The 26,799-nt window shown below is 46.3% G+C and overlaps 1 protein-coding gene across 15 annotated transcripts in view; it reads left to right on the top strand.

The window, feature by feature from the left end:
• The window catches only part of TCF7L2 (transcription factor 7 like 2), a 195,930-nt gene that overhangs the window by 105,227 nt on the left and 63,904 nt on the right, over nucleotides 1–26,799 (top strand). The window contains exon 5 of one of the 15 annotated variants that reach the window (XM_065893834.1): nucleotides 19,398–19,538. The exons of the other annotated variants lie outside the window; for them this stretch is intronic. Within the exon in view, the coding sequence (XP_065749906.1) occupies nucleotides 19,398–19,538 (141 nt within the window). The remainder of the gene's footprint in view (nucleotides 1–19,397; nucleotides 19,539–26,799) is intronic. 15 annotated transcript variants of the gene reach the window in all.

Here is a 26,799-nt window from a genome sequence, read left to right as displayed (position 1 = left end):
AGCTGGGCAGTTTGGAACTCTAAATTTCAAAAGAACGCTACGTAAGAAACTTCCAGACCCACTTCCAATCATGTAAAGGTGTAGGATTTGTATGGACCAGGTTTTTTGTTTTGTTTTGTTTTAATTAAATAATTAATTTATTTTTGGCAGTGTTGGGTCTTCGTTGCTGTGTACGGGCTTTCTCTAGTTGTGGTGAGCGGGGGCTACTCATTGCAGTGGCTTCTCTTGTTGTGAAGCAGGGGCTCTAGGCACACGGGCTTCATTAGTTGTAGCTCGTGGGCTCTAGGGCGCACGGGCTTAGTTGCTCCGTGGCATGTGGGAATCTTCCCGGACCAGGGCTCCAACCCGTGTTCCCTGCATTGACAGGTGGATTCTCAACCACTGCGCCACCAGGGAAGCCCCTAGGGATCAGGTTTTTAAGCTGCGCTGAAAGAATGAAAGCAAATCAGAGTCTTGAGACAGGATCGGCCAAAGATCAGCACTTAGAAGATCACGTGGACCAATTTTACAGGATTCTGTTAATGAAGATTCTGCAATTCCAAGTTTTCACCTTGTTTTTGACCATTAAAGGGAGTTGCTAGTATTGATAGATGATGAATCTGGGCTGCTGTGCAAAGCTTGCTTCTCCATCAGCACACCATTGAAAATATGTCCACATTCCAACCTCTCCTTAGCCCGTCTCCCCGTTGGAAGGGTTGGGCTGAAGCAGCAATGGGAACAGTGATTACAGACGCTTTATCAGAAGGCGGTATTTGAGAATTTAATGTATTCCCGCTCTTCTGTATTCCCTCGGGAAGAATGGGCACCTCGCATTAACCTTACTGTAAATGTGATGCATTTGAACACACAGTGGAAGAACGGCCCAAAGAGTATGTGTTTCTGCCACGAGCGGTTTTGAATAAATCAACATAAAAGCCCACAGTTATGAACATACTATGTGAATTGGACAGTGATGTATACTTTGAGGACCTTGAACTAAATCTACCAGTTAAGAGCCTGTAGGATGAGCTCCAGAAGGACCGGAGTCCTGGATGTTGAGGTTGTCATACAAAGAAATGAACTGCAGACCAGTGGCAGGAAGAATCTTCTGGTGATACTCAGCCCAAAGTAAATTTTCAAATGCTTCGACTGCAGCACAGAATTGACTGATGTCAGATTGACTGGATCTGGACTTCTAAATGTGGGTCAGTTTGGGTTGGAAGTGATTTTATTATCCACAAACCTCTATGTACCCCCCACCCCCCCTCCGAAATACTTGGCCATAATTTTTCTCTGTTGCCAAGCTTCTCTGGTGAAGCTTCTGAGAGGCAATATATTTTTCTGTTAGATTTCATAAGTAGTGCTAGACTTTTGATGTAATTATGTTTAGATTTCGCAGAAACTTTAAATGTGTTGAAAATTAAATTCCAGGCCAGGAGGGAATGAGGCCTGGGCTCAGACCCAGGGAGCCTGAGTCCTTTGTTACTCCTGTCAGAAACTTGCCGTGTGACCCTGGGCAAGTCTTGGCATGTTTTATTTCATAGATTTTAAAAAAGATAATAGGGGTTATGTATGATTGGGGTTTTTTTGGGTCCTTTATAGCTTGGAAACTTAGTGATTCAACGATCTCTGCCTCTGCTGTGACTGTAAAATGGAAAATAGGGTCAGTGGACAGAGCCTTATAATCTTGGAGGGCTAGGATTCTCCTCAAATTGTTCTTCACTCTTTCATCTCTGGGTACCCTTTAAAAACCTCTAACTGGGGGCTTCCCTGGTGGCGCAGTGGTTGAGAGTCTGCCTGCCGATGCAGGAGACACGGGTTCGTGCCCTGGTCCGGGAAGATCCCACATGCCGCGGAGCGGCTGGGCCCGTGAGCCATGGCCGCTGAGCCTGCGTGTCCGGAGCCTGTGTTCCGCAACGGGAGAGGCCGCAGAACCACTAACTGGGGACATGTCTTCCTCCATGGCATTTGGTATAACTTTATGGACTTCAGTTAAACTCTGAAGTCCCTTTTAGAAAGTTAGTATTTTGTTAAGTCTTAAGTGCCTTATTAAACCTGCTGAGGAGATAACAGTCCTGGGAGACCATTTATGACACGTGAGAACAGTGTAGACTTAACTCCCCTTTAAAAAAAAAAAGACTCATGAAGCTTACACCAACTTCCCATTTTGAACAAAATATGACGATTTTTTGTGTACAGGGTTTTCACGGCCCCTCTGCTCTGTACACTCTTGCGCACTGTTGACAGTGAACAAGATTATTTATTTGGGTAAAAATGGGCACATGTGAATGGTGATGACCCAGAAGCCCTTGTGAGTGGTCCAGGATTCTTGGAAAGCGGGGAGGATGTGGGCTTGGGGAACAAAGCATGCAGTTCGGTTCCTGTGAATCTTGCGGGGTTTATTTTAAGGCTACACAGGAGAATCGGGAAGAAGAGATGCTGCTGTGGTGGTTTGGCCTCCTGGAGACACGGACAGGAATTCAACAGCTGGAGCGGGGCCGCTGGCTGTTGGTCCTGGGACTGGGGGACTGCTTCCAACCCCAGGCTGCTGGAGGGACGGCAGGGCAGGAGTTGCTCCATGCCGAGATGTTACTTAGCCCTTGGCCTGTCTCCTCTCATCTTTGTGTATCATCTCTTATCCCTTCCCAGTCTGCAGGCCACTTTCTCTCTGCACCCTCATGCTCTCTGCCCGAGTCCCCTGTTCTCCTCACTTCCACACTCACGTTCCACCTCGGCCCTTTCAGCTCATGGACTTCTTCTCTATGTCCCAGTTTATTCTGAGTTCCCGATTAAGTAAACCAAAACCCTAAAAAACCAAGAGGGAGAATTTTGTTCCCTGCCCCTTGTTTGGCTGGGGTGTCTGTGCCTTTTGATGGCCACTGTCCAGCCTTGGCTGTCCTTGGGTAACATGCTGTCTCCAGTCCAGTTATCAGCGAGGGGCTTGCACATGGTGGGGTGGACCTCCTCAGGGGCGGATGGTGGATGTGGTGGGCACGATGGTGTGTCTAGCTCAGAGGGAGAAGTGTGTCTGTAACGGGAGCCTGTTTCTTTCTGCCAGACTAAGTCACAGAAGCCTTCCAGGAGTATGTGCTGGGGCCGTGCGAACAACCGCAAACACTCGGACGTTATTCAGAAATGGAATTGGGACGTGTCTGAAGAAGTAGACCCATCTGGTCTTCTGCTTGTTGGGGGACTGTGTATACACTGGGTGCTTAGCGTGTTCACTCAGGGCATTCAAACACTTTGTTCACTCAAACACTGGTGGAGCCTTTTGTGCTGGGGAGCTCCACTTGGTAATTTCCAACTCTAGGTTCTAAGCACTAATTCTATAGATATCTTCCTCGTCTTTTAATATTCACTTCCACAATGTAGAAGTCCTGTGTTCCATCACATCTAGTAATAGAACGGTGCTGCGTGGGGTGTGTGAGATGGACCCCCCCCCACACACACACACAATGTTACACACAGACACACAGACCTGGAGAAGTCCACGTTTAATCATTTTGGAGCTTACTTGGGAGAAGGGGCCTTCTGTGTTTGCTGGTGACTTGTTTGAATATGCACATATGTATTTTGGAGACAACCTCTGTGAAAACTCTAAGGGCAAACTAAGGGCCTCACCAAATGCCCGGGGGTCCTGTTTAGTGTATAGGATTTTAGTAGGAGTGGTGGGTTGGTATGGTGTAGTGGAATGGACCGGCCAAGGTTTTGGAGCTAGATGGGGCGGCCAAGGTGTTGGGCACCATTCCTTATTACCTGTGTGTTAGAGCAAAGTTACCTAATCTGGAATGCCCTCCCCCTTTGTATAGAACATTAAAAAACCCCACAAAACTCCTTTAATGGAACTCTGTAGTGACAGGTATCAGAAACCCAACCGGAACAAGTTTAAACAAGGAAAAGGGGAGTTCTTTGATTCCCATAACTAACTTTTGGGAATGGCAGAGGTAGAGCTTGCTAAAGGGACAACTGAAATGCTGTCCCGTGAGGGCGCATCGGCCCTTTGAGTGTGTCCTCTCTATGTTGTCTTCGTTTCCTCCTACTGCAGAGCTTCGGTGGCAAGTCCTGGAGGATGAGGAGTGTCGCAGGCTTTCATTGGTGGGATTCTTGACCCAGTTTGGACCAATCAGTGAGGCTGGGAAGGGGGGATCAAGTAAGAAGATGGAGGCTCCCATTGGGTCACATGACTGGCTGGTGTTAGGGTGATTCCCTGGGGGAATTAGCTGGAGTCAGTCTGAAAAAATTAATTAGGGGCTTCCCTGGTGGCGCAGTGGTTGAGAATCTGCCTGCTAATGCAGGGGACCCGGGTTCCGAGCCCTGGTCTGGGAGGATCCCACATGCTGTGGAGCAACTAGGTCCATGCGCCACAACTACTGAGCCTGCCGCGTCTGGAGCCTGTGCTCTGCAACAAGAGAGGCCGCGATAGTGAGGCCCGCGCACCGCGAAGAAGAGTGGCCCCTGCTTGCCACAACTAGAGAAAGCCCTCGCACAGAAACAAAGACCCAACACAGCCAAAAATAAATAAATAAATAAACGCCTACCTCCAACATCTTCTAAAAATAATTAATTATTGAATTTTGCGTTAAACAGGTGTTGTGAAGTTCTAAGCTTTTTTCCTGGTATCTACTAGATGCTCTTCATTAGTTTTCTGCCTTCGCTTATAAAGGTGATCATAGAGGTTAGCCTATTTGGAGCTAAGAACTGGTCATGACACCTCCTTCTGTAGAATCCAATGTAATCTTGGGCATATTCCCTGTGCTCTTTGCTGTGTCCCATCTGCTGAATAGGGGCAAGACCCTCTGGCAAAGGAGAGCCCTGTAGGAATGGGTATGCAGTATATTTTTAGGATCTGCCATTGCAGATATAGCTTTCACAGAGTTCCCAGACTTTGACATTTATTATTAATTGCTTTTTAAGTTGGTCACACTCTTAATATGGCAGGTGAGGAAAGAATGCTGAAAAAAGCAACAGGGTTGAGGCAAAGATGGCTGCCAGTCCTTGTCTCTAGAACCTGGCCTTTCTCTCTGAGACCTCCTGCAGGAGGGTATGCAAAACAGGCGCGTTCTATAGAGCGTCTGTCATGTCCGGGGCACTGTGCCAAGCTCTTTACCTCCCCTTGGAATTGAACCCTTGTGACATTTTAAGGTAGATAACATTGTTAGCTCCGTACCAGTAGCTTGAGTCTCGAGCAGGTTAATAGCTTATCCAGATACTTTCTAAGGACCTTCCAGATTATCTTTACTTTTAGTCCAGGAGACACCATTTAAAGCTGACTCAACCAGAAGAGGGTGACAGCTCCATGTTTGCGATGGCTAAACTTTTTGTTTTAACGATAGTTTTATTGAGAAATAATTCACATACCATACAGTTCACCCATTGAAAGTGTACAGTTCAATGGTCGTAGTATATTCAGAGTTTGCTGCCATCACCACGATCAGTTTCAGAATATTTTCATCACCTCCCTCCAGAACCCCTGTCCCCATGAGCAGCCGCTCCCCATTTCCCCCAATTCCTCCCAGTCCTAGGCAACTACTACTGTATTTTTTGTCTCTATGGATTTGCCTATTCTGGACATATTGTATAAATGGAATCATACACCTCGTGGTCTGGTTGCTTTCACTTAGTAAAGTGAGGGACTTATGATGGAAACTTGCCCAAGGTGGCCTCTTGGCCTCAGCCTTATGGAGGTCAGTGTCCTTTTGCTTCCCTCAACTCTGCCTCACTACCCTATTTGCTACAAGAAGCCGGAAGATAGAAACACCCGAGAGGTCGTCGTGAGTACAGACGAGCATGCTGGAATATTAGTAGTGGAACGCTTGGTGGGTTAGTTCTGGACCCGGGACCCATGGATTCCTCCCTCTTATTGCCTGGTGGCGACTCCAGTGTTGGCGGGGAGAGGGTTAAACGCTGTCTCCCCCAACTTCACCTCCAGGGGGAATTCCTGCTTTGAGGGTACACTGGGCCTCAGAAGCTTGAGTATCTGTCTTTTGTGATGTTGGAACAGATGTGGAGATAGGGTACCGGTTCCCTTGGTGCTAAGAGGGGCTCCAGGGGAGTTACAGGAAACCTTTCCTTTTCTGTATTCTCACCCCCAGGCCCCCCCTCGCCCCCGCCCCAGCTTTTCTCCCCTGGTTCACACATCGGAGGGAGGAATCTTTTACCTTTTCTGTTCCTGGTGGGGCAGCTGCAAGGAATGTTATCAGTGTTGGGACTGGGCACGGGTCCAAACCTTGTCGGTGCCCGAGCTGAAACCGAAGCTGAGCCCGAGACGGCAGAGGCTGCCACGGAGATTTGTCCTCGGCAGCCCGGGGCATCAGTGACCCCGACAGTGGGGATGGTGCAAACCCTTTCAGGCAGGTCACACTGGTTCGGATCCCCGGAAGACTGCCATCCCATCCCAGATGATTGGGCTCCTCTGGGTCGGGGGCCGGCCTGGGGCTCTGTTGGTGCCGGAGGAAGCAGAGTCAGGACGCCCCATCTTCAGTCTCGTGCCCCAGGGAGAGTGGCTGTTCAGACAGCTTGCTGTTAATAACTGGGGAAAGTGCCTTCCAGATGATGCGCTCACTTATACACTATTTAAATGAGAGGAGCCGATACCCATGTTATTCATGCTTGGAAGACTGGCAGTGGAAACAGAAATTTTTATTTGCGGTGACTTGGTGGGAGCTCATAGCTTGGTTCTTGCCTTGATCTCTGGCTAGCTCTTGTTTCTTGTCTGCCTTTTTTTTTTTTGCGGTACGCGGGCCTCTCACTGCTGTGGCCTCTCCCGCTGCGGAGCACAGGCTCCGGACGCGCAGGCTCAGCGGCCGTGGCTCACGGGCCCAGCCGCTCCGCGGCATGTGGGATCTTCCCAGACCGGGGCACGAATCCGCGTCCCCTGCATCGGCAGGCGGACTCTCAAACACTGCGCCACCAGGGAAGCCCTCTTGTCTGCCTTTTGGGACGAAGAGAAACAAGATGCAGGGTGCTTCCCTGCATACATCATGGTAATGATATGGGGGTTGGCACTGGGTCTGAGATGTTTCTGGTGTCTTAGATAAAAACGCGGAGACCAGGCTTCTCGAGGCGGCCCAATGAATTCAGGTGCTAAGTGCTGAGTGATGAACCTGGATGCTGAGCTAGAGTCACTACACCGCTCATGTCCACGAGGCCACCAGGGTGCCAGAGGCTGGCTGTGTTTCCATAGGGCAGAGCCGGGTGGCCTGGCGTGAGATGGGAGAGCGCGGTGCGCACCCACTGCCCCTGGGTGGATCTCTCTGTCTTCCAAGCAGGTGTCTTTCCAGTCTAGAACTCGGACAGCAGGCAGAGTTCCTGGGCCCCCTTCCTGCTCGGGGTCTGTAGAGAAAGAACCATCGAGTTGTCATTGGGTGAGTGTCAACCCTGAAAACCTACCTTTTGATGATCACGAGAGGGTTTGGATTTAAATGGGTCACAGGATGTTCTGGACTCTTCCCTGCGGAGCTGCTTCCCGCTCCCATTTTTATTCTTGCAAGCCTTTCCAACCCGTTGGCCTCGGCGTGAGTCACTTAGCCAGACTGCCGCCCATCCCCGTGGCCTGGATGGCTCCCAGCGGGAGTTGCTGGCACGGCGTCCAGAAAACAAACCACACCCCGAGAATGGTGATGCATCGCAGCCTTTCTCCACTCTGGACAGGAGGCACCGGGGTCTTGAGATGGGTCTGGGGTTTGGTCCCCCCTACCTCTGGCACTGCTGTGACCTCTTGTGCCCGTGGCTGGTGAGCAGAGGAATGCTTTCCCGTGGCGGTTTCGAGGGCCGTCGGCAGGCTGACTGATCCACCAGAGGTCCGCGAGGGTGTTGATGCTGCCCGTCTCTTGCTTGAGCACAAACATCCTGTGGGATCTCGTAGATCCTCAGACTCACTTTATGCAGAACCTTCTGGATTTATGAATTAGACTTGGGCTCCATTTTGTATTTTGTTCTTTGGATTCTTTCATTAAGGAGATCAGAGATAAAAATCTCATTGTTTTGCCATCTGGCTACCAATAGACTCCCCCCACTCTGAAGAGGGAGTAGTTTGGGTTTTCTTGAGCGACTGGGGTATCTATTATAGATCAGCAGATTACTACAGCTCTGTGGTTTTAAAGAGACCAAAACATACTGGGGACCATGCCCACCCCGCCTTTAGACACATACTAATCTTGCTAGTACTGTCACTTCATTTGTGAATGACAGTATTAGGGACGCTTAAAAGAGTTGCAGGGCACTATGGGACCTTGGCACACAGTTGAAGGCTACACACTAGTCACTGGGGAGGTTCAGGGGGATGTTTACAGTATCATCATATTTTTCTGGGTTTCCGAAACTGATCGCTGTTGGAGGATTTGGATGAAAGTTGGCTGATTTTGTTGCTGTCGGCTGCTGCTGTGATCTGGGTACCTTTTTAAGCTAGGGCCTCTGCATCCGTCCATGTCATAGGAGAATTTTCAGGCCAGTTATCTTTAACTCATTGGTTCTCAGCTGGGGTGATTTTGCTCTCCAGGAGACGTTTGGCAACGTCTGGATGCATTTTTGGTTGTCGCAGCTGGGCAGGGGATGCTACTGTCATCTAGTGGGTAGAGGCCAGAGGTACTGCTAGGGCAGCCTCCCACCCCCCGACCCTCTCCGCATCACAGAGAGTTATCAAAATGTCAGTAGGGCTGAGGTTGAGAAGTCCTGCTTTAACGTGAGTGTTTATTGAGCAACCATCCCTCTGTTACTCCTGAAACTAAAGAACAGACTAAGGTCTAAGAAAGAATATTTTAAAATGAATGACATCCCAATTTGCCAATGTGTGTTTTAAGTTGTCTTTTTTTTTTTTTGGCCAATGACTTTATGTACTTAAAAAATACCTTAGTGGTTTACTAGAGTATTTTTCAAAAAAAAAATAAAGAAAAAAAGAAATGGTTAAAACTACACAAACATGATGATTTAAAAGTTAGTAGCTTCTCAGGCTTCCAAAAGTCTGTGATGCAGAGAAAAGCCCCTGTGAGCTGTGTTTTTGTTTGCTGTGCTCCAGCAACGGGTTTTGATGGTACCTGGTTAGTAGAATGGATGATGTGAAGTCCTTATATTTGCATTTGTCAAAACCCGCTAGTTTCCCACTCACCTAATATTTTCTCTCCACCCCCCCCTTTTTTTTTTTTAAATTTAAGTGCAAGACCCAACCAAATCATCTTGTTTCTCCTGGAATACTAAAAGTTTTTTGTTTTTTTTTAAGGTATAGCTCCAGATTACCTTCTAGAGTTCACATTCTGCTTTCTAAATCCTATTCTTAAAAGGAACCGTACATATGATGTATGAACAGTACATCATAAATTTCATGGCTCCTCCATGACATTTCTGGGGAAGTAAATGAAAGGTGTAAATTAAGAAAAGCAAGTGTTTGTGGTTCCCACTTTAACCTTCTGTTATGTTGAATGGCTTTGTCGAAGAGGGCTGTCATTGCTTTTGAAAACTTGGGAAAATCCACAGCAAGCTGTGCCATTAGTTGCCTTTGGGACCACAAGATGTTTGATGTGAAAATTATATGGCCACATCTAATTGGGTATATTTTCACCCCACCAGATACCGACTCGAGATGATGACTCCTCCTGCCCTGCTTTTTTAGCTAAATTGTTTAACCTGAATTTCATGCTATTGAGAGTTGCATTCCAGTAATCCAGGTGCCATTTTTCAGTGTCTTTTGTTCAGTAGCATGTCTGCATGACCGAACCATATAAATTTCTAGACATCTGGCAAGAGCTGGATATTAATCCCTCCCTGATTTGGGGAACGGTAAGACCTATGACTTCTCCATAATTCACACTCCTCCTTGTGCCCTGTGGAAACCTAGCCAGTCAGTGGAAAGAAAACAGAAGCTCTCTGGACCTCTGCTTCCTGTGAAATGGGAATGATAATTCTTATTCTGCCTGTTTCCCAGAGTTGTGTATTCGTTTCAAATAAAATGTGCTCAGAATTCAAATAGAAAGCAGTTAGAGATACGATAATGGTGGTTAGGCCAATTGAAATTTCAGAATTTAAAAAATATTAGTTTATTCACGTACTATACAGTTCACCCATTTAAAGTGTACACGTTAATGATTTTTAGTGTATTTGCAGAGTTGCGACCGTCACCACAATCAAGTTTAGAACATTTTATCACCTCCAGAAGAAACTCCATACCCATTAGCTGTCACTCCCCATTTCCCCCAACTCATCCCCCTTTCCCCATCTATTCTGTGTCTCTGTCTATTCTAGACATTTTGCGTATGTGGAATCATACAATATGTGGTCTTTGGGGACTGGCTTCTTTCACTTAGTGTTTTCAAGATTCATCCATGTTGTGGCATCTGTCACTATTTCATTACTTTTTTAATAGCCAAATAATATTCCATTGTGTGGATAGATCACATTTTATTGATCCATTTATCAGTTGATGGTAAACTTCAGAATTTTAAAAATATTAATCTAGACTATTTAATTGTTGAAAGTATCCCTTTCCTTTTTATCGGCTGTTAAGTGCTCTTATGATAAATACTGTTACAAGGGAAAGATTTCCAAGTCTGTGAGTGGTCTGCGTATTTGAAGACATACTTAACCTCCTCAGACTCTACTTGGAACCAAACATTGGATAACGATGACTTCAGAGTTTGGGTCTCCCGGAGGCACTGAATGCGTTTAATCTATGAAAGTAGTAACTATTGCTAGTAAGTTTTTCTGTATGTTGACCAAGGATTGAGACTTTATCTCCAGTGACTCAAACTTGTTCCTGATAGCTGCTATCTCCTTTTTCTTTATTTTCTCCTCAGGTGGTAATGACTCAAATGGCATCCACCAAAGATTGTGATTAGAAGAGGTCTAGGGAGTCTTTTTGTTTTATATTTGGTTTGCTTGTTTGTTACTGCTTTGGCTTGTTAGTTTTACCTGTTGTAAATATTAAGAAGCCCAGGTATGTTTACACTCTGGAGATAGGAAAATTCATCTTGTCCGGATTTGCTCCACTGGCTCGCTTCTGCACTGTGGTTGATTTGATGTGACCGAGGGTGGAATTTCTCTGTTCAGGGTGGTGGGCCCAGCCTGGGTCAGCCGCTTGTTCATCAGTTCCGATCACTACCCTCCAGGACTGTCTTTGGCATTCATGTCCCTTAAGTACTTTGAGGGGAAACTTTTCAGGGCACACGTGAGTTTCTTTCTTTATTGGCTGCACATGTGAGCCATATGAAGATGATTTTCACTCCAAGAAACCGAACAATCTTTAAGAGAACTCTGAAAACTAGGTGTTCTCTCAGAGCCATCTCAGTGAGAATATGGGAGTGATTTTTCGGGCTTGACTACACTTGAGCAGGGCCCATCCATTTAGTGGTGAGAAGAAATGGGAGCAAGATGGGATTGACTCCTTCAGCTCATGGGTGTACTGTCTCTGTTGCCTTCTACACACACACACACACACACACACACACACACACGCACAATTTAGGATTTTTTTTTTTCTCTCTCAAGGTTCTCTTTATTAAAAATATAAATATTGGGGGTAGAAGAATAGCCAACAACTTGGGTGCATGGGATAATTTGTCTCATCCCCTTATCTTTTATCCTGTGGCTCCAACTCTCCCTTTCAAACTGAGAAACCCCGAATACCATAGTCCTGAGAGAATTCATCACCCCAGTCCAGGCGGGATCCATTATGGTGTCCCAGGTGTGTGCCCACTGACAATAGTGGTGGCCGCTCAAGTTATGAAATTAGCAATAGTGTGATTCTTTCTGGGGACGACAGCTGGGGGATGACTGTCATTCTGGAACCAGGGATGTTAGAGAATGGAGCTGGCAAGCCTCTCCCCAAATTCTCATGTACCTTCCCGTTCTGAATGAGATGGTGTCAAGAGTGGTCCTGCCTGTGGGCATCCATTGTTTGTTTGTTTGTTTTCAATTTTATTTTATTTTTTTTATACAGCAGGTTCTTATACATATTGGTGTATATATGTCAATCCCAATCTCCCAATTCATCCCCCCCTCCCCCTTCGCCACTTTCCCCCCTTGGTGTCCATACGTTTGTTCTCTACATCTGTGTCCCTATTTCTGCCATGCAAACCGGTTCATCTGTACCATTTTTCTAGGTTCCACATATCGTCCATTGTTTTTGAATATTTATAACCTTATATCCTTGCAGTGTGATTCCCTCTTTCATGATGTTTGGGGAGAACTTTTTTTTCAAATTATTTCAATTCAGTAAGTTTTTACGCCATTAGTATAATGCATTTCAGCCAAAATGTTTGTTTTTTCATAAACGCTGAGAAGGTTTAAATAACATTTTCTCGTCAGTTAGCCGTCATTTGCACAGTTATTGCACCATGAAGACCCTCTGGAGTTTGATGTTGTCAGGAAACATATTAGCAGAAAATAGTATGTTATTATCTAATGCTAGTAATTGGTGAGTAGAAATGAGAAGAGAAGACATTTAATTGGGGCTCCTGTGGCTAACAAGATGTGAATTATAAAAACATTTCCAGGAGAAGTTCCAGGGTTTGTCTAGAAACCTGTTATTTGCATTTTAAAACATTTGGTCCCCATTGATCTGAGAGGAGGGTGCTGTTGATCTCCGCTGCTTGCTTTTTCAGAGCAAAGCACTCTAAATTTCCTGAGTAGTAACCAGCCACACCTGGTCTCTGTGTTGTCTTTACAACCTCTCAGCTCCATTTCTGGGTGCTTTTTTTTTTTTTTTTTTTTTATCTTTTTGTAGGCGATATGTTGGTTTTTAAAGAGAGGATTACCAAGTAGACATCACCAATCCCAATCAGACTGTCTCCCCCTCTTGGTCCCTTGATTCTGCGCAGTGCTGTTCATGGCCCCCAGGGGCATCATATGGACCCACATCCCTTCCCGGAGGCTTTCCTGGGAGGAGGAGCTATCCTTTAGCAAAAATCTCATTAACAGCACGATATTACATTTATTTATTAGCTGGATTCGCAGTGGACCTGAGCTTCTGCCTCCAGTTCTTCCATAGGGGTCCTCTGCCCACACGTGTGAATCAGCTCCTGTTCTCTCGAAGTAATGGATGAGCGTATGGTTTTTCATGAGCTTGCTGGCATTTTGCTTGTCTGGAAAGATTACACTGTTAATCTCTCAGTTCCATATGCAAATAATGGAGATGGAGATTGCAGGGAAAAGCTTCACTTTTCTACCTGCTTGAGGTCACCACGGAACCTCATCACTGTCTGAGGAAGGATTTCGTTTAGTGTTCCAGCGATGTCTATTAGAACTTCATTTATTTTCTGCGCGCCTTAGCTAAATCCCCAATATTAAGGCTAGCTCTTTCACATTATCACCATCCCAGAAAGCCTTGCCTTCACTTAAAGTCAATTAATTTAGTTAATTTGACTTAACTAATAATTTAGTCAATTAAGTCAGTTAATTTAGTGTTGATGTCAGCTAAAAAATAAAAGTATGTCCTTTATTCAAAATTACTCAAGTAACTTTTTTTTAAACTTTATCCCCAATTCTTCAAAAGGTATTTATATGACTTTTCCTTCACTGTTTATACCATAATAAAAAGGTATGTTTCATTTTCAACTTCTTGAGAAGTATTTTTTTCCCCTAGAAAACAAAAGTTGGCAACATTTTCTTTAATAAACACCTTTTGAAATGACGCTACAAATTCCCGTTTGTTATACCTTATTGCTAAAATATTTTTCCTTGGCCATGTAGATATTTTATCTGGTAAAAAAGCCTTTTCTCCTTGAATATAACTTTCTTCAATAAATATCGCCTCTTATGCAATGGCCACGTCTAGATATCCAGGCATGTTGGATTTGTACTGAGAGCGATTGGAGGACTTGATTGTATCCCCCGCCTCTGCGTTTTGCTCGCCCTGCAGCACTGGAGCACGCTGGAGGGTGAGCAGGGCCCTCACAAGTCATCTAGCAGCTGGCATCCTCAAGTGACTTAACAAACTGAGCCCCAGAAGTACAGGGCACACAGCTAGTTGGTGGGAAGTGGCAGTGACAGTGAGGCCCCACATCTGTCTCTCCGCTGAGACTGAGGAAGAGGTGAACTGTGCTTTGCAAAAGGCTAGGCTAAGGGTTGACTTAACATCGGCTCCTTTTGTGTTCATTCTGTTTGGATCCTGGTCTCTCTCTCACTAAGATGAGGTCCTCAAGGGCCAAGGCAGACTTTATTTCTACATCCCTTGAGTGTAGGGGTGATGATTACGTTTCACCACATACCAGCTCTGAGCAGGGTGGCCAGGTGATATTGACATGGGTAAGGGAAGAGGGAGCTGCCGTAGGTGATCCGGGCACTTGCCATTCCTGACTGCAGGCCACTGTCTTCCATATTGGAGGATACCCGCCTACCGCTGTATGCACACAGGTGTTCAGTGTGTACACACACACGCACCACACATAGACTCTCACACCTTGTCACTCACATTTTGGAAAAATAATCATGAAAAATAATGTTGCACACATTTGCCACGTCTGTGATGGTATCCTGTTTTGGGGAAAAACTGGGTTCACCTTTAATGACAAAAATGGCAGCTTGCCTGGAGCTGTGATTCCAGTTTTTTTGCATCTGTGTTGTTTGGCAAGATCTTTCAAACGTAAGTAGTTCCCACCAGAGTTAACTTACCTTCAGAGGTGGTAATTATTGATGGACTCAAAGCTAGATCAGCATGACCTGTAAAGATCTGAAATCTCTTTTCAAGGTTATGTACATGTGTGTGGTCTCTGGTTGGTTGGTTGGATGGCTGGCTGGCTGCTGTTGCTTATTTGTTTTTGGTGTCCTTGTTTGTACACACATGTGCGTGTGTATGTGAGTAAATGATAAAGAGATAAGAGGTTTTTGCCCTCCCTCCAATTTTTAAAAAATTGTCATTTTACTAGTTTGCTTCTTTAGTGGAATGGCACTTGCCCACGTCCTCCTCTCAAATGGATTTCTTATCCCTCCAAAGATGCTGCAGTTTCAAAATAAAACTCGTCCATGTTATGCATAGAACCCCTATCTCCTAGTTTTTAAAACCTGGGTTTTGGTTTGTTCTTTTCTAGCTGTGTAGTCCTGGGTAGGTCCTAGTTTTATGCCTAGACTTAGAGATTTAAAAAAATCATAAGGAATTCAATTCCATGATTTCTAAGACCCATTCCATTTCACAATTCTGATATCTCTGAGAGACCCACAAATAATCCTTTCCCTCTTGCTTGCGGGGAGAAAGCATATAAAAACACAACCCAAATATATTAGGGTTCTCCAGAGAAACAGAACCAATAGGAGATAGATAGACAGACAGACAGACAGACAAGTAGAAAAAGAGATTGATGGTCAGGAACTGGCTCATGCAGTTATGAAGACCAACGAGCCCGTAGAACTGCAGTTGGTGAGCTGGAGACCCAGGAGAGTTTATGGTGTAGCTGTAGTTGAAGTCTGGAGGCCTGAGAATCAAAAGAGCTGATGGTGTTAGTTCTGGTCCAAAGGCTGGCGGGCTTGAGACCCAGAAAGAGCCTATGTCTTAGTCCAATTCCGAAGGTAGGAAAAAAAAACCAAACCCCCAATGTCCCAGCTCAAAGGCAGTCGGGCAGGCGGAGTTCTCCCTTATTTGGGGGCGGAACAGCCTTTTGTTCCCATTCAGGCCTTCAACAGATTGGATGAGGCCCACCCACATTCGTAAGGGCATTCAGTTTTATTCATTCTACTAATTTTAACTCATCCAAAACACAGAAATGCTCAGAATAATGTTTGACCAAATATCTGGGCACCCCATGGCCCAGTCAAGTTGACATATAAAGTTAATAATCACACCAAACTTTACTGAAACAAAATTGAAAGCTTTTGCCTTTTTCTTCCTGCCCTAAGAGGTGGGTTTAGAATTCTCCCAACAGCTCTTGGCTGTTGGCCAAATTTGGTCAGAATAACAAATTTCATAGAAAATCTTTATTTCTGGAGGCTTTAGTATATTTAAGGGTTTTGGGTTTTAAATGCTTTTCAGCTCCTCCTATATTCTTTTCTTTTGTGTTTATTTTTCCTGGCAGAGCAATTTGTACTTTCTGGCTCGTTGGTTTCCATTCTGTCGCATTAACATGTGAATATTGCCCAGCCACCTGTTGAAGGCGGCTATAAGCTCATAAAGAAACCAAATAGTAGAATATTCAACTAGTGCTCTAACTTCTTAGTGGTACACCTTGATTCTGCTCCATGCGGCCACGTCCAGAACTGGTCAACACCCCATGTCCTCAGGGGCCAAGCCATCAGAGAAAACAAAACCTGCTACCCGCTCTGCCTGCCGTCTGTCTTGACATGGCACAGCCTCAACTTCTGGAGACCACATCTTAATAGAGTCAGTCAGTGTAGCTGGTGGCTTCAGAGGCACTAGAGGAGGAGGGCCGAGTGACAGTTCTAGCAGGTGTGTGGTTTCTCAAGGCTACCACCCCCATCCCAGAGACTGGCCACAAGCCACATTCATTCTTATTTTGAAAAGTACTAGACACTTACTCCAGTATATTGCCTTGTAATAATCCCCGCATCATGCCTGGAGCATGAACCTTGTGAGGCCTTCATTTACTTTTCCTGGAGCATCTCCAGTTTTTTCCACGTTACTGCTTGATGTGTGGATGGACGATTATCGAGGTCATTCTAAGGCAACTAGAATTCTCCGGTCAGGGTGCCCTTCTCTCTCCTCAAACCCAGCCCAAACTGGCCTGAGCAAAATGAGTGTATTGACCCATAATTGAAAAGTATACAGGTAGCGTGGCTGGATCCAGGGGCCCATATACCAGGACATCATTTCCTTCCAGCTCTTGACTCTGCTTTCCTCCAGGTTGACTTCATTGCATGGAAGCAGGTTTGAGTCCAGAGAGACTTTACCTTCCCCACAATTCTGAATCAGTGGCTGGGTAAGGGGGTGTGATGTGCTGAGTGCCTTTGGACTGAGTACACTTACCCCTCCGTGCAGGTCAGGGTAGGGTCCACTCTACCCAGACTATATGGCTTGAGAGTTAGGGTGGTACCTCCTATGTAATTCAGGGCATTGTTACCGGAAAAAGCATGAACAGATGCTGAGCAGAAAACTTGGCAGACATCTGCCTTCATAATCTTTAGGATGTGTTGAAGAGTCTTAGATTTGTTAGGGAAAGGCTCAACTAGAGTTTTGTCGTGGAACAAAATGATTTGGTATTTATATATACATTTGGATCTGTTTATAAGACATCTTATAGCCCCCAGATTTGAATTGGCTTATAAGACCTCATATTATGTAAAAAGATTAGAAATGAATAATTAAAGAAATTAGAATAAAGAGCAAAGCAGGGTAGACCCCTAGGATAAGATGGGGGTAAGGTTAATCTCACAAATTTCAAAGCTGGTAGATCCTACAGTAGTGGTAGGAGTGACCTGCAGATTGGCTCTGAGGTTCCCAGGAATGGAAGAGTATCCAGATCCTATACAGAGGCGTGCGTGTGTGTGTGCACGCGCGTGCCCATGAGCATAACAAGCCTGTGTGCAAGCCCCTGTGGGAGTACAGGCCCTAAGGAAAGGCCATGGGAAGATAATAAAGAGAATGTGGTCTGTGGTAACCGTAGATACATTTCTTTTACAAACTCCTGGGGTGCTTGCCCTCGGGAACCTTGCCTCTTTGCTCTCAGCATTGTGTTAGGAAACAAAATAAGCAGACAAGGATTGAAACCCCCATATTGCTGGGTTCCTTTCAGGAACAATTGGAGGGCTAAACCATGGCCCCTTTGGTGGGAGGCAGTTAAGACGCGTCACGGCTGCGACAAGGCAGAATAGGAGGACCTTGGTTGTCAAGCTGGGCTAATCTTGAAAATGGACTCAGTGACTCACATTCCTGTTTACAAACGAGCCCCGTGGAGAAATGCAGGGTGGGAGGCTCTGCTTCCTGGGTGGAGACCAAAGACCTCCAGGGATGGGCAACCAGTGCTTCCGCTGGGGCTTCGGCTGCCCTTCCTGGGAGCAGAGAGCTTGGGGCTCCCAGCAGTGGTGACTTTAAAAGTCCAGCCACGGGGACAGTTGCAACCAGCAAGGGCCCTAGAGTAGCACCAGTTTGCAGGAGATGTGGCTTCTTCTCAATTTGGCTGGTTTTAATCCACCTGGATAAGCCCCCAGCTCCCCCATCGGAGGACCAGGTTATATGGGAACCATGTAAGTTATTCTAGAAACGTGGCTGCTGTTCTGTAGATTTGTCCGTATTTCCATTGCTTCCCTAACTCCTAGAGTCTTTGGTACCCACTGTGCTCATCCTGGTATTCAGTGAATATCAGAACATAAATTATCGGACATTGTGCGCAATCTCATGTTCTTAATCCTGAATTCTATTATGTGGGATTAAAAAGGGTGAAAAATTTGTTCATGGGCTTTTCCTTCACAAAAAACTTTTTAAAAACTAGAGTGGAGAAGTTTTTAAACTTCTTACAAGGCAGATAAACTTCATTGTAAAGGAAGACATAATCCTTTACAATGAACACAAAAGGCATAGATCTTTTCTTTTTTTTTTTTTAAAGACGATTAGAATGATATTTCCTTGTTGTGAAATAGCCCTTCTTGGACCCCACGTTGCTCTTAACACCCCTCAATCCTCTACCCCATTTATAGAGCAATAGTCAACATCTGGACAGGCAAATGCATCTACGTAGCACCACCATGAGTTGACTGAGACCTGGTCCAGGTCCCCCCCCTCCCTCGCCATTTACTAGCTGTGTGACCTTGGGCATGCTCCTTAACGTCTCTGAGTCAGTTTCCTTGTCTGTAAAATGGGCACAACGGTAGTACCTACCTCACAGGGTGGTTGTGAGGAATAGCAGAATAATATGAACATTCCTGTCCAGAACCCCAAACAGAGAAGCAGCGCTCATCATAGGGTTCCAGCTGGGTTGAAGTGCAGTAGAGCACATACTTCCTGAGCACTCAGGGTGTGTGCTGCTGGATCTTTCAAGGGGTCCAGATATGTCAGTGTAGTTGCTGCTCTCAAAAAGACTGCAGCCTGGCAGAGGGAAAGGTATTAAGACAGCTCCCCAAATAGCTCTAGAATTGCGTGGAACCCTGTACAATTGCATTTTTGTAGGGTAGGAACAGCAGCAATATCACATGGTTTAAACTAATGGAAGATTCAGTAAGGTAAGTTGAGAGAGAGAAAATGCTAGCCAGCGGGCTTCTCAGAGGAAGGAGTGGCGTGTCCCTAGGGGAACGACGGGCAAGGGTGGGCTCAGCGGGAAGGGATGCATCAGAAAGGCTGCCAAGAGGTGGTTGTGTTGAAGATGTCGCTGGCCAGCAGGGAGGTGGAAGAGTTCTGGGTTTGTGCGGGGGAACCATGATCCTCCCCGCTTGGAGTTTGTAGAGAAGCGGGGGTAGGACAGGAAGTCAGGCTGGGGGCCGTGAATGCCTTGCTGACTGCGCCCCGCCTCCCTCCCGAGCCTCACTCTGTTCCCCTTTCTTCCTGGCAGCAGTGCCCCCTCCCTTGCTGCACTCAGGGACATGACTGTCAGCACTTCTACCCCCCCTCAGACTTCACTGTCAGCACTCAAGTCTTCAGGGACATGAAAAGGAGCCATTCCTTACAAAAGGTTGGGGAGCCCTGGTGTTTGGAGGTAGGTCTCGGAGCAGAATGACGGTATGAGATGAGCGGACTCTGAACTGAAACCACCCATCCAAAGTTTACCTCCCGCTAGGGCAGTGCCCACCGCCGTGGTCCCCAGTTCCCGTCACACGCTGTCACTTCGGGTGCCATGATGTCTGGGTGTGCTGACCACGGATAGGTTTATCATAGCCATAAAAATGCCAGCTTACCAGGACAGGGTATAGAGGGAGGTGGTCCCGCGAACCCGAGGCGCTGGGCTCCCAGTTAAAGCCACATGGTCCGGTGTCCCGCAGAGCTTCCGTGAGAACCATGAGCAACACGTTATCCCTTTAAACTTGACCCCCAGGAAATCATTTCCTGGGACTCTTCAGAGCTTCCAGTGGAAGAGAAGTTATCACCTGAACTTTGTCTTTGTTATTTGTTCTTTAGAACTTACAGATTTTCTTTTAGAATTCAAGGGGCTGGGCAATGCTCGCCCTTCTGCAGTGGTATCTTCCTGAGGCAGCCGTGAATGGCTCTGCTGGCAGATGTCACTCTCCAAGGACAGGAAGCGCGTTGTTAATTTCCTTTAAATAATTCAATGCGATGTCAATACCCCACACTGCTCTGTGCTTGAGAGTGACAGTTCTCTTCAAATTTGTAGTCCCAAAGAATAAAGAACATCTAGAACATGCTTTCATCTTCAGAAAAGCAAAAGTCAATGCAGATAAAAAATTGTAAGGTAACTCTTTAGACTTAAAGAGTGAATGATTTAGTACTAATGCTAGCTTTTAAGTTTCTTTAAAAAGAAAAGTGAATATTTAAGAGGCAGTTAGTAAAGCCTCTGTCTTTGAAAAATATTTATTGTATCCCTACTGTGCGCTGGCTGCTGGGCTGCGTGTTAGGGCTGCAGGGACAGAACACAGCAGAGGCCTAGAATCACAGGTAACGTGTACGTGCGTCTCGCCTTTGGAGAGAGAAAAGGAGGGTGAAATCATCTTTAAAAGCTTGTTCTGATCTAAAAAGTAGTAAATAGCCCTATGAGAGAACTAGAGACACAAAGAGAAACAGGTAGAAGAAAATATAAACACCCACGTTCTTTTTTACCTAGTTATAATCTCTTAATATTCGGATGCATTTCTTTCTTGTCATTCATGTGTCTAAAGTTTAAAAATGTTTCGTAAAATTGGAATGGTACCTTACAGAGTTTTGTATTTTTCTTTTCACTGGGTTGCTCTCATACACCATAATGCGTTTTAATTCTGGTTAGTAACTTTTCACGCGTGGGTGTCTTGTGGAAATCTTCCTGTCTAATTGTTCCCCTCTGGCCAGATGTGACTGAAACTGAGGATGTAGTCTAGGGTCTTTTGACACCACACGCTCTTTCCCCTCTTCTGATGAGGACTGTGCCCGGATCACACGTGTCCCGTGCATGTGTACGGCTGTGTCTTTAACTGGCCTGGGTTGGACAGAGCTGTTGCACTTCTTTGCAGCAGCCCTGACCCGAAGGAGGCTTTTTCTGAGCAGCCACTCCTTGGTCTGGCTTTTAATAAGAGTCTCTGTTCATTCTGACTGTGGATGATAAGGCCATACCGATCATAGTTATTCCTCTACCAGGGCCTGGCAAATGGTAACTCATTAATCTTTGGTCAGAGTTATGAGGTAGATAAAAGAGAACCAGGCACCCATTCTGAGTTGAGGAAAATGAAACAGAAAGTCGGGGTTTCTTCCTTATAACACAAGATCCACAGGCTCTGATTAGATCCCCGGCGCCAGTGACTACGCTTGTTTCTCAAGCTTTGCCCTCAGGACAGGGAAGCATCTCTTGGGGAGGTGCTAATACACTCAGCTTCCAGAATTGGGTCTAAATCCCTAAGTTGTGAATAGACCAGACACAGAGACACCACCACTCGGGCTGTGTGACCTCGGGCAACTTACCCAAGTGCTCTGTGCTTCAGTCTCCCCAAGATGACATGTTGTGAGCATCAGTGGAGTTGAGGATATAAAGCGGGGGCTTGCTCGGCCAGAGGTGCTGGCGTGCTCGGTCTGGCGCAGACACCCAGCAGAATTCTGGAGGCATCGCACACTGATAGTGTGTCCGTGTGATGGGCTGGCCTCTGCGGGGGGCGGGGGGGGCGGTATCTCAGTCGTGCTGCGTGCTTTCCACGCACAGCTTGGGTGTGTTCGAGATGGTTCTGGGTAGCATAGTGGAAACCTTGCATGACCGGAGTCAGCACTAGGTTTGAGTCCAGCGTTCTCCCACCTCTGCCGGCAAGATGCTTCATCCCTCTGTGATGCATCTCTGGGGCTGTTAAAAGGGGATGGTAGGGGAATCCCTGCCCAGCCTGCTTCATTGGGCACCTATCAGGATCCCTTGAAATACTGATCAGAGAGACTTTTTACACAGTGCTTTTACGGCCCAGGCACTTCCGTAAGCGATTTGTGTATATTAACTCTTCAAAACCTGACAACACCCCTAAGAGGAAGGTGTTGTGATTGTTGCCACAGAGAGGTTAGGTGACTTGCTTAAGATCACAAAGGGGTGGAGCTCTAAAACTGCTGTTACCGAAAGACCCTGGCAAAATAGCCCATGGTTTGGAGCCTTCTCCACCAATCATCTTCCACCTGCTAAAGGGGATTGGGTTAGGTCCTCTTCAACACCCAGCCATCTCAGGAGCTGGGAGGAAACTTCTGGTTCAGGACATCCAGAGTCCAGTTTTTTGCTTTTCAGGTACCATATCTAGAATACTTTCTACCCCATCCATACTTAACCTTCATTGTCCCTGCTCGCTCTTCCCTGTGATTCGGCTTGATTCTAACCCTTTAGAATCAAGGCTGTCTCCTCTAGGGAATTAAGGTTGGTAGACCAGTTGATTAACTATGACTAAGAAAGTCAACGTCCACCTGGGCAGGCGTGAGTCACTTCTTTCTAGTTAGCTATTCATGGCCATTTTAAAGCTCACCACACAAAGTCATTACACTGAGGCTATTACCATGTTTAATAGTGACAATAATAGGGCGTGACCCATGGCATAAGTGCATTCAGATAAGAAAGAAAGAGTTTTTTCCTGTAATTGCTTAGTCAATACCATTTTTACGGAAATGCTTGCAAACAAACTTTTAAAAGGTTCTTTGTTCAGATCCTTCTCTTATTCCTTCGTCTTGAAGGGATTCTCTGAACTCTTCCTGGTCAGTGGCTGGGCGTTAGGAAGACGATACCCTCTGTCCCTTCTGATAGTTTGGTTGACCTACCTTTTTGCTAGTTTTGAGCCTAATTTTGTTTCTTCTTTAGGGGCATGTGAGTGAGTGTGTGTGTGTGTGTGTGTGTGTGTGTGTGTGTGTTGTGTGTGAATTCAGGAGGGGGCACATTATTGCTGACACTTGCTTATTAACTTCTCAAGTTAGGCATTTAAGGAAAAAATAAGGCTTCAGCTAACTTTGCAAAGCCAGTCACATAGACAGGGAGTTAACCATTTTGGTGAGAGGAAATGAAACTTTTCTTAGGTTTATTAGACCACATCCTATAAATCTGTGGCTTATTATGTGTCTGATTTCTAAAAAGCATGGCATCATGGCCAAAGTGTTATTTTTGCTTATTAGTCATTGAGACAAATATACGTATTGCTTCACTTCCTTAGTACTATGTTTTTCAATACGTTATGTATGGAAAATCTGGATTTACACAACAAAGTACATTAGAAAGGGGAAAGTATTTGCTTTATAAATCTCTGTATTATAACTTTGGATTACCAAGCATTCAGTTAAGCTAAAATGTTTAATTCACCCTCCCTCCCCTGATGACATAGAGAAGCAGGATGAGAAAACAGTAAAAATATTTCTCAAAGGCAGAGTTAACATTTTGACGTACTTCCTTCCAGTCTTTTAAAGGATGTGTTTTTAAAAAATCATAGGTGGGCTCATATCATATATGTAATTATTTTCTGTCTGTCTCACATCTCTTGTAATAGAAGCCCTTTCCTGCATATCCTGTGAAGACTCTTGGTAAAACTTCTAGTGGTGTCCATTCCAGAATTGGGTACCTCTCGATATGCTTAGTCATTACCCCAGTGCAAACACACTGTTTCTAAAGTTCCACTATTACAGTCTGGTTGCATCTCATGTGGGAGAGAGTGTGACTTGAAAATAACAAAGACAGAATAGAATGACTTTGGACGTTCCATCATGTCCCCATGATATAGATGAGCCATGGCTTAGCACGCACAGCCCTGGATCATTCTGAGCGAGTGATCCAGCAAATTCACCCCCTCCCTAAATTCCTCCTCAGGGTGGGATGGCTGATGGGACCACTCATATTATTTTGCAGAGCTTCTCCTTTTTCTGTGTGCAAAGCTTCTTTGTTGAATTCTTCTGGGTTAAATGGTCACGTGTATTTCCTCTGCCGAATTCTGGCCCCAGTAGTATAGATGGGCACTGCAGTGCCTAACTTGGAATTTCTGGCACCTCAAAGAAGCCACACTCCCAGGTGAAATGGTGTTGTTTCCCCCGCTGCTTGTCAGAGCCCTCTACGGGATGGACACAACTTGCACAGGGCTTCCCACCAGGGACACAGGCCCAGCGAGGGAGAGGATCATTCTGGGCCCTATTTCCCAAGTTGACCATTCCTTGGACTAAAGGCTGTGAACACTGTTCTTTTCACTTCTTACACTTTTCTCCGCCCCGGGAGGTTGGTATACAGAGTAGGAAGCCCAGGCAGGGTGCGTGGACGTCCTCTAAGGACCCCATCCCTTGGATGGTGGGAGTGGTTTCCGGCCCTGCATCCAGGCTCTGGGGTCACCTGACATCCGCTTGGACACCACAGACTCGATCACGGCTCTTATCTCTGTGGCTGCCTCTCTTTTCCCCCTTCTTTGTGAGTCGCATGTTTTCTTTGCATCTCATATGACAAAGGTCATTAATGGAGAAGACTCTGGGCCTTCCGTGCATGACATCTTGTCATCCACACAGTTTATTGTTTTGGATCCTCCCCTTTTGGAATTCTGTGAGGTGACAGATCAGTTTTGTTTTTTTTTGCGGAACGCGGGCCTCTCACTGTTGTGGCCTCTCCCGTTATGGAGCACAGGCTCTGGACGCGCAGGCTCAGCGGCCATGGCTCACGGGCCCAACCTCTCCGCGGCATGTGGGATCCTCCCGGACCGGGGCACAAACCCATGTTCCCTGCATCGGCAGGCGGACTCTCAACCACTGCGCCACCAGGGAAGCCCTCACAGATCAGTTTTTAATGGGCTACATTGTGTCAGGGGAGAGTTTAAATTAAGCTTCAGACTTTTTATACCTTAGAGGGCCCCTCAAATCATAATACATGGTCAGTAGTTGAAGAGAAGGCGTAGGTGCTTTTTACTCACCGTTTTGACATTATCAAGTCTGTCTGTCTGTCTCTCCATGTTGTGATACCTTTGTTTCTCAGAGTACCTTCCTATGATCAGTCCTTTTAATGATGTCAGTGAGGTAGATGTTTGGAATTTGGGAACAGAGATGAACCACATTTCAGCCCAGACTCTGGAACTTGAATTTACTCATTTTTATCAAAGGCAGTTGTCAGGTAAGCAAAGTGGAGCACCTTAGTTTTTATCCTTCTCTGTCAGGCCAGTCCTCTGCACCTTATTCAGAGGTATTGCACTAGTTGCTGCTCGTTTAGCAAGAGATGATTCTAGGAGCTGCCTCGTCTTTTATCCTTTATTCCACACTTTTCCAGCTTTTTCCATCACATCTCTGAAAGTTCATGTCACGCCTGTTTGCATGAAAGAAATGTAGTAGTTACCAAAACATGTTTTTGGTGTGGTTTGGGGAGCTAAGTGGGAGAAGTGGACTCATCTTCCCTGATGAGGCCGGGTTCAAGTTTTCCTTGGACTGTCCTTTCCCATTCCGTGGTGGCCTCCTCTGTTTGCGCTGAAGGTGAGGAAGGAGGTGGCCTTTGTACAGCCAGGGAGTTTTAAACCCTTTGTGAGCGACCTCCCGGTGTGTGTGTGCGCGCTCCTCCGTGTGCATTCTGTCTCCGGGGCCTCACCGCCCAGAGCCTGCTCACAGCTGCCTGTGTTTTTCTCTGAGAAGGTCTAAATAACAGGCCTGTTTGTGCTCAGAGTGAAAGTTTCTGTTTTGGAAAAGCCAGTTCCTTCTGACAAGGGAGGGCGGGGACGAAGAAGGAACTAAAGACGCCAGAGAAAGAAGAAGTGAGAGTCGAGGGAGGTGGGGAGGCAGGGGGTGGCCGAGGGACGCGCTGCCCCGCTCGCCTTATTTCCCAGCCCCACCTGTCACTTGGTCTGCCCAGCTCCGCGGGAGCCCCTGTGTCGCGGCCCCAGGCTCCGGCGGGGGCCTCTTGCTGCTTTGAAAAACAGAGCTGGCAGGAGATGGTGTTGGGCTGGGCATGATGGCCGGGGCCGGGGTCAGAGGGAGCGTGGAAGAGCTCAATCACTGTGCGCTCAGCCTGGCTCCTGCCCACTGGGTTTCTGGCCTGCCTGGTGTTTCTCCAGCAGCCAGTGTGGCAGGGGAGAGATCCTCTCCTCCTGGGGAAAGGAGAAGCCCCTCTGCCAGAGAGTAGAAGAAACATGGAATCATCCAGACGGAGATCCAGTTCACAGCTCTGCCCCTTGGACAAGTTTCTCTCCTCCTGCCTCCTTTATAAGAACCCAGGAGGAAGATGGGTGGAGGCGAGAGGCAGGGCAAGCTTGCCGATGGTGCTTTTACTGGCTTCAGAAATTCGGGCAGTTCCTGAAGGGAAGGTGGGGCATTTCTGTGCCTGGCGGGGCAGGAACAGCAGTGTCTGGGCACGGGCTCACTGCTGTCAGGATGCAGGGATATGTGCGCTTCTAAAGGGACTCGGACATTTGTTTGTCCTTGGCCCTGTCCTGCTGGGGACAGCAGAGTGGACTCGAATCAGGTTCCTGGGGGGCTTTCCTCCCTGCAGTCTTGGCTTGGTGGGGTCACCTGCAGCTGTGTATTTTTTGAAGTTGCACTTACTGAATATACTTCTGTGTCCCAGATTTTAGGTCTGAGGAGCAGGTTTCTTTGGAGATGTGGGATTTTAAAAGTTTATATTTGAAAATATACAACAGTATTGGCTTTTTCTTTTGGTCTGCAGTTCTGTGAATTTTAGCATCCGTTCGTATTATCACCACCACAGTCAGAACAGCTTCATCACCTTACACACACTCCCGTGCTACCCTTTTATGGTTACAAGAGATGTAGGTTTTATTTTTTTATTTTTATCATTTTTACCCTTTGAAACATAGCATTGGCCTGATTCATCTCTTTCATTCAGAGGCTCATTTTTCATT

The sequence above is a fragment of the Phocoena phocoena genome, chromosome 16 (genome assembly GCF_963924675.1).
Source record: "Phocoena phocoena chromosome 16, mPhoPho1.1, whole genome shotgun sequence".
Lineage (NCBI taxonomy): Eukaryota > Metazoa > Chordata > Mammalia > Artiodactyla > Phocoenidae > Phocoena > Phocoena phocoena.
The sequence above is the reverse complement of the archived record's forward strand: the minus strand, read 5'-3'. Positions and strand labels throughout refer to the sequence as shown.